General features: G+C 43.6%; 1 protein-coding gene across 2 annotated transcripts in view; it reads right to left on the bottom strand.

The window, feature by feature from the left end:
* Window positions 1-334: 334 nt before the first annotated feature.
* Window positions 335-12,919, bottom strand: part of LOC126079528 (serum amyloid A-2 protein-like) — a 116,947-nt gene continuing 104,362 nt past the window's right edge. Inside the window, exons 1-4 of one of the 2 annotated variants that reach the window (XM_049890613.1) lie at window positions 3,492-3,530; window positions 2,978-3,072; window positions 1,046-1,184; window positions 335-616 (exon numbers count right to left, since the gene is read on the bottom strand). In XM_049890613.1, the coding sequence (XP_049746570.1) occupies window positions 478-616; window positions 1,046-1,184; window positions 2,978-3,068 (369 nt within the window). In that variant the 5' untranslated portion in view covers window positions 3,069-3,072; window positions 3,492-3,530 and the 3' untranslated portion in view covers window positions 335-477. Of the gene's footprint in view, window positions 617-1,045; window positions 1,185-2,977; window positions 3,073-3,491; window positions 3,531-12,919 lie in introns of those variants that run through there. The other variant, XM_049890609.1, reaches the window with a different exon arrangement.

A 12,919-nucleotide genomic window follows, 5' to 3' on the forward strand; every position in this document is an offset into this window, starting at 1 on the left:
ATAATAGTGCCTGTTGGTGTTACCCTGACATAATTATTAATAGGGCCCTTTTTCACTCTTGAAAGTTACCTAAGTTGTATAATAAATTTTACAGTCACCCTAATTAGAAGCATAAAAGCAAAAAGCAGTGAAACTAGAAAGGAGGCTAGTGCAGTAGCCTTTAGTTCATGGTCATGCAGAAGTTTTCAAAAAAAACTAAAGTGGCCTGACCTCACGGGCTCAGGCCGGCTGAGAGTCCTCTGGGTACAAACACACAGCCAAGGCTCCCCCTTCATGCTGGTGCTCTTTGGTCACCCCTCGGTACCAAAAGTGATCACAAAGAAGACACGGTTTTTCCACTAATTCCATTTCTTAAAAATTTATTGGGAACCTGTGATGTGCCCTTTGCTAGCTTCTGGGGACACAGAACTTAATAACCCTGTGTCCCCACCCTCAGGGGCTCACAACCTCGTATCTGGGAGCAAGTGAAGAGGAAGCTCAGTACTTGTCAGGCAGCCCACGAGGTCTGAAGTGATTGGGGTCTTTGCCACTGCGGCCCCATTTGTTGGCTTCCTGGTCAGCCCTCGTGTCTTCATCTCCATGGCCTGTGAGGGACTGAATACGCTCTCTGGCATTGCTGGAGTCAAGGAAAGGAAGGCAGGAGATGAGTCTCCAGGCTGATGTGCAACAGTCCCGCCTTCTGTACCCTTTCCCGTTTTCAAAGATGACGTGAGAAGAGACAAGGAAAACCAGTCCTCAAGGAAGGAGGGACTACAATACTGACCCTGCCTGGGCAATGTCCCAACTCAACCCAGACGTATCACCCTTGTGCCAAATGAACGGCCAGAGGGGACAGATTGGGAATCACTCTTTGGTCCTCACTTGCATTTGTGGCAAGTGTGACATGTCTGCACCAGCCATGCCCTGGCTCTGCTGGCCACCAGGCCCAGTATGAGGCGTCAGTGGGTAGGGTGGGCAGGATGGGCATGAGGACGATTGTTCCTGATTGTTTAAGGCAGCCGAGCTCTGCTACCCCTTCGCTAGCATCCCTAGGTGTCTGCATTACCTGATCACTTCAGCTGCCCAGGCACCCCCAGGTCCCCTTCGTGCAGCGTCATAGTTCCCTCGAGCATGGAAGTATTTGTCTGCACCTATGTAATTGGCTTCTTTCATGTCGCTGTAGGCCCTCCACATGTCCCGAGCCCCTGGAAAGGAAAGGAAATGGCAAAAGGGATGTCATGTGAACACAGACACTCTGACAACACCTTAGAGAGGAATCTAGTAGTGAAAAATCTTCCCCTGGCTTTAGATTTCAACCTGTGAGCACAGCATCCTTAAGCACCATAGGCTGAGAAGAACATTCCTTAATTCTGATTGGCTTCTGCAGGTAATTATAATCAGAGGCATTTAGATGGGGCACACCTGTATTGTATCTGCTTGTGTAACTGCTATGTTGCACCTTACTTAGGGCTAAATGTGATATGCTTAAAGGAGAGAAGGGAGATGTTACCTAGAATGAAGTTTCCCCACTTTGGCACTTTGAAATATTGGTCCTGATGACCCTTCTCGAGCACGGCTGCCTCGTGCGCTGCAAGGTGTTTAACAGCATCTCTAGTCTCTATCCACTAGATGACAGTAGCACCTGCCCCTCAAGTTGTGACAGCCAAAAATGACTACAGACACTGCCCGATGCCCCCTGGGGCGCAAGGGAGAACCACCCTCACACAGTGCAGCTACATATGGTGAGATCCAGGGGACAGTGTGAGCATGGTGGTGACCTGGGAGGCAGATCCTGACAGAGGTGGCAGACATACAGCACTCTGGCCCTGATGCTTTAGAAGAATGTATTCTTGCAGCCCAAGTGCAGATAATTCTGACTTGAGTCATTCTGACTGTTACGGACATAAATATCATCCTGAAAACTTTCAAACTCGATCATAGTGATGATGTGAGTTGCTTGGGGCAGTGCAGTAGCAGTGGTGCTCAGCCTTGGCTGCACATTGTAATCACTTGGGGAGATATTTATGGTTCCAATGCCCAGGCCACAGCCAGGCCAATTACATCAGACCCTGGGGGTGGGTCCCATGAGTATTTTCTAAGGTTCTCCAGGTGATTCCAGTGCGTAGCTGAGACTGACAACCTCTGTGCTCTAGGAACAGGCTAATCAGATGCATCTGCCTGGCAGAGCTTTTGCATCCTGCACAGCTAGGGTCAGACCTCCACTCTGCCACCTACTGACTGGTGGGAAGTCCCTGGGCAACTGACTCAACTGCTCTAAGCCTCAGCTTCCTCACCTTACAAAATGGAAAAAGATGCCTGCCTCACCAGGTTCTTCTGAAGTTCAAATAGAGTGACCAACTGTCCTGGTTAGCACTGAAAGTACCTTGTCACGGGAAACTCCTGAGACCTGGCACACCGGGATGGTTGGCCACCCTAAATGACAGGAAAGTGCTCAGTTACTCCTGGAGACTTGCTACACACTGGTTCCCTTTGCCTGTCAGTTCAAAGGCTGCAAAAGGGAAGGAAACAGACCAAACCAGGAAGAGAGTCATAGGCAATAGGAAGCATCGGGAAGAGCTAGGCTGAGGTTCTCTTTAAATTATCCAGCTAGAAAACGGAAGGAAGAAAGGAAAGTAGAAGGAAGGAAGGAAGGAAGATAAAAAGGAAAGGGAAAGAAGGGGAAAAGTGCTAATTGATAGCTTTAATCATAGTTTATACTGTTTGGTCTGAGGGAAATTTATACCAGTTGCAGGCCTTATTTTGTGCCTTCTAATCAAACAATCATTTACCTTTCAGCTAGGAATGATAGTTGTTTTCTAAGTAACTGAGATAGATCCCGTGGTGTCCGATGTGTTTAAAGACGAGCTTCTCAAATGCCTGGCACATTCTACCACACAGAGCAGCGCAGTCTAAGACCCTGGCTCCTACCCTTACGAGTGCTTAGGGTGAGCCCGGTGGCAGATGGGTGCCAGCCCCCTCCCTCCTCCAGTGGCCTCACCTCCAACAGCCTCAGGGATGAAGCTCCACCAGCCTTGGCTGCTGACTCCCAGGACCAAGGAGCAGAACATGAGGCCTGTGAAAAGCTTCATCGTGCTGCAATGAAAGCAGAGGTCAGGGAGACAGGGACGAGACTCATACATACCACTCTGGAATCGGTACTTCAAAGAGAGTCTGGGTATTTATGTCCATTTGTTCTAGGAAACATTGCATGCAGTGGGATCTCACTCAAAACCACAGCCCTCAATCCTTACTCATTAGCCCTGAACCCCAAGATTGTATAAGAGGAAACCAAGGTGGCACTGATTCAGGGAGAGGGGAGTCATGACCAAATTGCCACTCTCTCAAGCAGCCTATAATTAATCACAAAGCATGCCCCATGTGCTCAGTCAGCACAGACCTCGTACAGGAAAAATAGAACACTGAATAAACACTTTTAAAAGGCAACGATAATCTTGGTAAAGATACAACAGAGTAAATTTTTTTGAAAAACCCTCTTTGAAGTAACCTCTCACCTGAGTTCTGGGGAAGCAGAGCTGCTGATCCTGCCTGCTGGGGAGAGGCAGCTGGTATTTATACTGAGCCTTCCCTACCGGAATCAGGGGGGAGGAGAAAAGCCAGACAGGGTGCTGGGAAAATCCTTCCCCAGGTCATTCTTCCCAGAAAACTGCAAAACTTACAGGACACCTGTGTTGTGTTTCATCCAAAGGCATTTCCCCTCTTGTGCAAACCTGTGGAACCAAGAAGGGCTTGCTGTGGGCTGGCAGCACCAGGTCAGGTCAGGAGGACAGCTTCTCAGCAGTGGAGGAGCTGAGGCAGGAGCGACCCTGGGGGCCGGAGAAAGGGGTGTAAGAAATGGGGGGACAGAAGAGGGCCCTGCTGGGCCAGATGGCAGATGTGTTAGAAATGAAGCCCTTTTGAGCTCATGTCTAAAGCCTATGATCCTGAAAACTATGAAATCACATGCATGATCTGAGAGGTTCCCTTCACCTCTCTTCCTTGATTTATTAAGCTTTCAGCTCCAAGTCCTAAACTAGATGAGCACAACACCCCTGCTCATCTAGTTTAGCCAATTAGGGAGTATATTGTCTAAGCTGCATCCTGAGAAGGGGGCAGTCTAGGGCAGGGACCTTTCTGCTTCCCGGAGCCCAATCCTGGAAATGCCACATAGTGACAGGGAAGTATTTAGGTGTAAGGAACTAAGGCGTCAACGCTAAGCCTATAGTAGGACAGAAGGAGGTCCAACCTGGTGTGGCATAGATTGGTGGCTCAGACTGGGGAAGTGCCAGGCTCCCAGTCAGGGGACAGGTTGGGGAGAGGACTTTGTCTACTAAATTAGCCTGGTGTCTGCCCCCTTTTTACTGTGAGACAGAAATATCAGCAGAGTCAGCCCAGCTCCTCAAGGGCTGATGGAGAAGAAGCCTGGGGGTGGGGGCCCTGGTATGAGTTCAGAACTCAAGACTCACGCAGTGCCTTGGCCCAGAAAGACTGAGGCCGGGATGATGAGTAGAGGCTGGTGGATATTATAGCCCTGCTGGTTTCTTCTGTTTTCCAGCTCTTTAGACAGAATGTCCCTTGTAGTTCATCTTAACCAAAAGCATTCTACAAGGAGAATGCCAGAGACTGTAGTTCAGCTTAAGACAGGTCAACAAATCAAAAAGCCATTATACACAATTACCCTGCTTCCTGGGAATCATGCCTTTCCCACTATGCTTATTCTCCCAGAGCTGTTGTGGTTCTTTCTTCTTGAATGATGAGAGACAGTTTTCTGAGGTTGTGGTTTTTGCCTCTTGGAGCTCTGCTGGGACTGTGGTGAGGGGAGAGGAAGACTCCCAGAAATCCTGCATCAGGGTACAATCAATAAACCAAACCCATTGCCGTCAAGTCGATTCTGACTCATCTTGACTGCATGTGTTTCAGAGTGGAAGTGCTCCATAGGGTTCTCTTGGCTGTAATCTTTGCAGAAGCAGATAACCGGGCCTTTCTTCTGCCGTGCTGCTGGGTGGGTTCAAAGTGCCAACCTGTAGGTAGTACTTGAGCACAACTGTTTGTGCAACCCAGGAACTTTTTTTTTTTAGTTAATTTTTATTGTGCTTTAAGTGAAAGTTTACAAATCACGTCAGTCTCTTACAAAAACTTACATACACCTTGCTATACACTCTTAATTGCTCTTGCCCTAATGAGAAAGCACAGTCCTTCCCTCCACTCTGTCTCCTCATGTCTTTTTAGGCAGCTTCTGGCCCCCTCTACCCCCTCATCTCCTCTCCAGGCAGGAGGTGTCAACATAGTGTCATGAGTCTACTTGATCCAAGAAGCTCGTTCTTCACCAGTATCATTTTCCATCACATATTCCAGTCTAATCCCTGTCTGAAAATTGGCTTTGGGAATGGTTCCTGTCTTGGGCTAACAGAAGGTCTGAGGGCCATGGCCTCGGGGGTCCTTCTAGTCCCAGTCGGACCATTAAGTCTGGTCTTTTTATGAGAATTTGGGGTCTGCATCCCACTGCTCTTCTGCTCCCTCAGGGATTCTCTGTTGTGTTGCCTGTCAGGGCAGTCATCGGTTGTGGCTGGGCACCATCTAGTTCTGGTCTCAGGCTGATGTAGTCCCTGGTTTATGTGGTCCTTTCTGCCTCTTGGGCTCATAATTACCTTGTGTCTTTGGTGTTCTTCACTCTTCCTTGCTCCAGGTGGGTTGAGACCAATTGATGCATCTTAGATGGCTGCTTGCTAGAGGTTAAGACCCCAGATGCCACTCTCCAAAGTGGGGTGCAGAATGTTTTCTTAATAGAATTTATTTTGCCAGTTGACTTAGATGTCCCCTGAAACTATGATCCCCAAACCCTCACACCCGCGCCCCCCCCCCCCGCCACTGGCCTTCAAAGCATTCAGTTTATTCAGGAAACTTCTTTGCTTTTAGTTTAGTCCAGTTGTGTTGACCTCTTTGTATTGTTTGTTGTCTTTCCCTTCACCTAAAATAAAACTTAGTACTATGTAATTAGGGAAAACCCCTCTCCCTCCCTCCCCTCTCTCATAACCATCAAAGAATATTTTCTTCTCTGTTTAAACTATTTCTCCAGTTCTTATAATAGTGGTCTTATACAATGTTTGTCCTTTTGCAACTGACTAATTTCACTTAGCATAATGTCTTCCAGATTTGTCCATGTTATGAAATGTTTCATGGATTCATAAATGTTCTTTATCAATGTGTACTATTCCATTGTGTGAATATACCATTGTTTATTTATCCATTCCTCTGTTGATGGGCACCTTGGTTTTTTCCACCTTTTTGCTATTATAAACAGTGCTGCAGTGAACAGGGGTGTGCATATATCTGTTCGTGTAAAGGCTCTTATTTCTATAGTATATATTCCAAGGAGTGGGATTGCCGGATCATACGGTAGTTCTATTTCTAATTTTTTAAGGAAGTGCCAAATAGATTTCCAAATGGTTGTACCATTTAACATTCCCACAGGCAATGTGTAAGTGTTCCAGTCTCTCCACAACCTCTCCAACATTTATTATTATGTGTTTTTGTATTAATGCCAGCCTTGCTGGAGTGAGATGGAATCTCATTGTAGTTTTGATTTGCATTTCTCTAACAGCTAATGATCGTGAGCATTTCCTTATGTATGTTTTAGCAGCCTGAATGTCTTCTTCAGTTTGTGTTGTCTTCTTGAAGTTGCGTTTTTGCGGAATCATGTGGATTTTAGAGATCAGGCGCCGATCGGAAATGTCATAACTAAAAACTTCTTCCCAGTCTGTAGGTAGTCTTTTCACTCTTTTGGTGAAGTCTTTGGATGAACATAGGTGTTTGATTTTTAGGAGCTCCCGGTTATCTGGTTTCTCTTCAGCATTTTTAGTAATGTTTTGTATACTGTTTATGCCACGTATTAGGGCTCCTAATGTTGTCCCTATATTTTCTTCCATGAGCTTTATCATTTTAGATTTTATGTTTAGATTTTTGATCTATTTTGAGGTAGTTTTTGTGCATGGTATGAGGTTTGGGTCTTGTTTCATTTTTTTGCAGATGGATATCCAGTTATGCCAGCTCCATTTGTTAAAAAGGCTATCTTTTCCCCAATTAACTGACTTTGGGCCTTTGTCAAATATCAACTGCTCATATGTGGATGGATTTATGTCTGGATTCTCAATTCTGTTCCATTGGTCTCCGTATCTGTTGCTGTACCAGTACCAGGCTGTTTTGACTACTGTGGTGGTATAATAGCTTCTAAAATCAGGTAGAGTGAGGCCTCCCACTTAGTTCTTCTTTTTTCAGTAATGCTTTACTTATCCAGGGTCTCTTGCCCTTCCATATGAAGTTGGTGATTTGTTTCTTCATCTCATTGAAAAATGTCATTGGAATTTGGATCAGAATTGCATTGTATCTATAGATGGCTTTTGGTAGAATAGACATTTTCACAATTTTAAGTCTTCTTATCCATGAGCAAGGTATGTTTCTCCACTTATGTAGGTCTCTTTTGGTTTTTTTGCAGTAGTGTCTTGTAATTTTCTTTGTATAGGTCTTTTACATCTCTGGTAAGATTTATTCCTAAGTATTTTATCTTCTTGGGGGCTACTGTAAATGGTATTGATTTAGTGATTTCCTCTTCGATGTTCTTTTTGTTGGTGTAGAGGAATCCAACTGATTTTTGTATGTTTATCTTGTATCCTGTACTCTGCTGAACCCTTCCATTAGTTTCAGTAGTTTTTTTTGAGGATTCTTTAGGGTTTTCTCTGTATAAGATCGTGTCATCTGCAAATAGAGATACTTTTAACTTCTTCCTTACCAATCTGGATGCCCTTTCTTTATCTAGCCTAATTGCTCTGGCTATGACTTCCAGCACAATGTTTAGTAAGAGTGGTGATAAAGGGCATCCTTGTCTGGTTTCTGTTCTCAAGGGGAAAGCTTTCAGAATCTCTCCATTTACGATGATGTTGGCTTTGTATAAATGCCCTTTATTATGCTGAGGAAGTTTCCTTCTATTCCGATTTTGCTGAGAGTTTTTATCATGAATGGGTATTGGACTTCGTCAAATGCCTTTTCTGCATCAATTGATAAAATCATGCCACCCAAGAACTTTTGAAGAGATTTTGACTGAGCCAGTTGATAGGTAAGGAAGGACATAATAAAAGAGCTTCTTACTCCTTTTCCTTTATTACAAGCAGCATGGAAAACTCATTCACAAGGCCTCAAATCTTACAAAGAAAAATTGACATAGAAACATATCATGCCATAAGAGTTCTTCCTCTAGTCCAGTTGCTAGTGGACCCACAGATTAGACTCTACCCGTAGATAGATTGCAAAAATGGACACAACATTTTGTATCTCTTCCCATCAAGAGGCATAATCTATTCCCCACCCTCCTTGAAATTGAGTTGGCCTAATGACTGCCCTGGAGCCCTGGTGTCACAGTGGTTAAGAGCTTGGCTGCTAACCATAAAGATCGGCAGTTGGAATCCACCAGCTGCTCCTCGGAAACCCTATGGCTCAGTTCTACTCTGTCCTATAGTGTTGTTGTGAGTCAGAATTGACTCAATGGCATACAACAACGACTGCTGTAGTAGAATGCAGTGGAAGTGATGTTTGGTGAGTTTTGAGCCTAGAACTCAATAGACCTTGCAGATTCCTGTGCTGCTGTTTTGGGGAATCCTACAGCCACCATTTGAATAATGGTGGGACTGGCTTGCTAGATGATGAGAGACATGTGGCCAAGTCTTCCCCACCATTCCAGCCAAGAGTCAGCCAGCAATAACTGGCCAACTGCCAGCCATGGAAGTGAAGCCATTTTTGATCAACCAGCCTCCTGCCAAACGCCAGCTAACAGTAGATGCACGTGTGAGCCCAGTAGAGATCAGCCAAGCCAGTATAGTCCAGCTGACTCACAGAATCATAAACTAAAAAAAATGGTTGTTGTCATAAGCCACTGAATTTTTGGGTGGTTTCTTACACAGCAAAAGCTAACTGATACAACACTTTTTTTGTGTGTGCTTTAAGTGAAAGTTTACAAATCAAGTCAGTCTCTCCTACAAAAATTATATACACCTTGCTATATACTCCTAGTTGCTCTCCCCCTAATGAGATAGCACATTCCTCTCCACTCTGTGTTTCTGTGTCCATTCAGCTAGCTTCTGTCTCCCTCTGCCTTCGCATCTCCCCTCCAGACAGGAGCTGCCAACATAGTCTCATGTGTCTAATACATAAAGCAATAACAATGACAGAAACCCCTATACACAGGTGAATTCTAAAAACACTGTACCAGTTAAGATAGGCTAGGTTATGATGCAGTACAAACAACTCCAAAATCTCAGTGGCTTAAAACAACAAAGGTTTTTGTTTTCGTTTTTCTTGCTACACATCCATCCATAATAGATTGCTGTAGGCTCTGTTTAGCATTGTCCCCTGTTGGGGACACAGGCTGAGTAGCCACTATCTGAAACATGGCCAGTCATGGTGGCAGAATGAAAAAGAACTCATGAGGTTCTCAGACCTGCAACTGAATGCTTCAGAATTAGTCACATAGCTCTACCCAACCCTTAAAGTACCTGAGAATTGCAATTCTATCATGAGCCTGAAGGTTGTTGTTAGTAGCCATGGAATTGATTCTGACTCATGGTGATCCCATGTGTGCAGAGTAGAACTATTCCATAGGTTTTCAAGGCTGTGACCTTTTGGAAGCAGATGGCCAGGCTTGTCTTCCCAGGCACCCTGGGTAGCTTTAAACTGCCAACCGTTCTGTTTGCAGCACCCAGGGACTCCTCAGCCTAAAAGTAGAGAGTAAAAGACTATTTGGTGAACAAAGCAATAATATTGTAATACTTTCCCAAGGTTTTGAAAGTTTTCTTAGCAAACAAATCTTTAGCTCCATTGTCCTAAATTGTCTAAAGAAAGATTGAAGAGAAAAGGCTTAAAACCAAATGAAGTTTATTCTTTCTTTCTTCCTTCTGCCAGGCTTTATTTCGACTAGCCAGCAGGTACTACTATTTTTCATTCTCAAGTCCCTGCTTGGTTTAGTCATCTGTTATCTTGTCACTGTTCGCCAATATAAATGAGATACAGACTTTCAAATTCTTGATTTAAATATCTAGCACACTGGAGAATAGGGACAAGCCAAGATTTTCCTTTGATTTTCTTTTGGCTTGTAGGTATTTATACCGTTAGATAATAAAAGATGTAAAGCGTATCCATTATAACACTGTTGGGGATGGTGCGGGCCAGAGCAGCATGTGCATGGGGTTGCCACGAGCCTGGCCCACTCCACAGCAGCTAACGACAACAACCAGGGCAGAAAATCATCAGTTAAGACAACCAAGCAGATTTCTTTTTTGGAGGTTAAAGGTACAGGAAATAGAAACAATTCTTGAAGTCTGGTCGCCTTAGCTTAAATAATTCTTCCAAGGACCAATTTAAATTTAAATTAAAAACAGAAACCAAAAGGAGAGTAAGAATGGTTACACAACTTGAAGAATGTAATCCATGTCAATGAATTGTACATGTAGAAATTGTTGCTGTAGGTTTTGCTGTGTATATTCTCAACAACAAAGTAAATTATTAAAAAAAAAAAAAAACAGAAACCATGTCTGGCTCGTCACCCTTGTCTATGTACCAGTTACCACACTATCTAGGATATAGCAGGTGCTCATTCATTTACCCATTCATGACAGACACTTCAAAGCCCAAGGACCCCAAAGACCAAGTGGACTATAAAAAGAAGCAATGGGGATGCCTTTCTGAACTCCTGCCAAAGGTGCTGAAGTCTGTTACTAACAGGAATTGTTCAGGGAGAATGGAGGCACAAGGGAGGACGATAGGGAAAAGAGTAGTTAGTAAGAGAGATAGAGTATACTCCCAACACCTTTGTAATATGAAAAATATATAAATCAGAAGTTAGTTTTTAAAGCTGACACACAGCCTTCAAATCTGGAGGCAATAGGCCTAATTCAAAAGACCAAACCCACTGTCCTTGAGTTCAACTCTGACTCATGGTGACACCATATATGACAGAGTAGACCTGAGTGCCACAGGGTTGTCTTGGCTCTAATCTGTACGGAAGCAGATCACCAGGCCTTTCTTCTGAAGCACTGCTGGATAAGTTCCAATCACCAATCTTTAGGTTAGCACACAAGCACGAACCGTTTGCACCACTCAGGGTCCATAGACTTACTAGGCCAGGTGTTTCTATTTTTTCAGGTCTACTACTGGAATCAAATTACAAGAATCAAATCGACTACATCTGTGGAAAGAGATGATGGAAAAGCTCAATATCAGTCAGAGCGAGGCCAGCGGCCAACTGCGGAACAGATCATCAATTGCTCATATGCAAGTTCAAGTTGAAGTTGAAAATTACAGTAAGTCCACAAGAGTCAAAGTACGACCTTGAGTACGCCCCACCTGAATTTAGAGACCATCTGAAGAATAGATTTGGCACACTGAACGCTAACGACCAAAGACCAGATAAGATGTGGAAGGACATCATACATGAAGAAAGAGGTCATTAAAAAGATAGGAAAGAAAGAAAAGACCAAAATGGATGTCAGAAGAGACTCTGAAACTTGCTTTTGAATGTTGAGTAGCTAAAGCAAACAGAGGAAATGATGAAGTCAAAGAGCTAAACAGAAGATTTCAAAGTGTAGCTTGAGGAGACAAAGGAAGGTATAATGAAATGTGAAAGACATGGAATGAGAAAAGAAAAAGGGAAGAAAAAGCTCGGCATTTCTCAAGCTGAAAGAACTGAAGAAAAAATTCAAGCGTTGAGATGCAATATTGAAAGATCTATGGGGAAAATATTAAACGATGCAGGAAGCATCAAAAGTAGATAGAAGGAATATACAGAGTCACCATACCAAAAAGAATTGGTCAATGTTCAACTATTTCAGGAGGTAGCATATGATCAGGAACTGATGGTACTGCAGGAAGAATTCCAAGCTGCACTTAAGGCACTGGCAAAAAACAAGGCTCCAGGAATGGACAGAATACCAACTGAGGTGTTTCAACAAACAGATGCAGAGCTGGAAGCGCTCACTCGTCTATGCCAAGAAATTGGAAAGACAGTTACCTGGCCAACTGACTGGAAGAGATCCATATTTATGCCTATTCCTAAGAAAGGTGATCCAACTGAATGTGGAAATTATCAAACAATATCATTAATATCACATGCAAGTAAAATGTTGCTGAAGATCATTCAAAAGCAGCTGCAGCAGTATATCAACAGGGAACTGCCAGAAATTCAAGCCGGATTCAGAAGAGGACGTGGAACCAGGGATATCATTGCTGATGTCAGATGGATCCTGGCTGAGAGCAGAGAATACCAGAAAGATGTTTACCTGTGTTTTATTGACTATGCAAAAGCATTCAACTGTGTGAATCATAACAAATTATAGATAACATTGGGAATACTGGGAGTTCCAGAACCCTTAATTGTGCTCCTGAAGAACCTGTCCATAGATCAAGAGGCAGTCATTCAAACAGAGCAAGGGGATACTGTGTGGTTTCAAGTCAGGAAAAGTGTGTGTTGGGTTGTATTCTTTTGCTGAGCAAATAATCCTAGAAGCTGGACTGTATGAAAAGAATGGGGTATCAGGATTGGAGGGAGACTCATTAACAACTTGTGTTATGTAGGTGACACAATCTTGCTTGCTGAAAGTAAGAGGACTTGAAGCACTTACTGATGAAGATCAAACACCACAGCCTTCAGTATGGATTACATCTCAACATAAAGAAAACAAAAATCCTCACAACTGGACCAATAAGCAATGTCATGATACACAGAGAAAAGATTGACGTTGTCAAGGATTTCATTTTACTTGAATTCTACAATCAACAGCCATGGAAGCAGCAGTCAAGAAATCAAATGATGTATTGCATTGGGCAAATCTGGGGCAAAAGGCCTCTTTATTTATTTACTTTTGAACTTTTTGAAAATTATGCTTTTTAAAAAATTTTTATT

This window comes from Elephas maximus, chromosome 7 (genome assembly GCF_024166365.1).
Source record: "Elephas maximus indicus isolate mEleMax1 chromosome 7, mEleMax1 primary haplotype, whole genome shotgun sequence".
In the NCBI taxonomy this organism is placed as follows: domain Eukaryota; kingdom Metazoa; phylum Chordata; class Mammalia; order Proboscidea; family Elephantidae; genus Elephas; species Elephas maximus.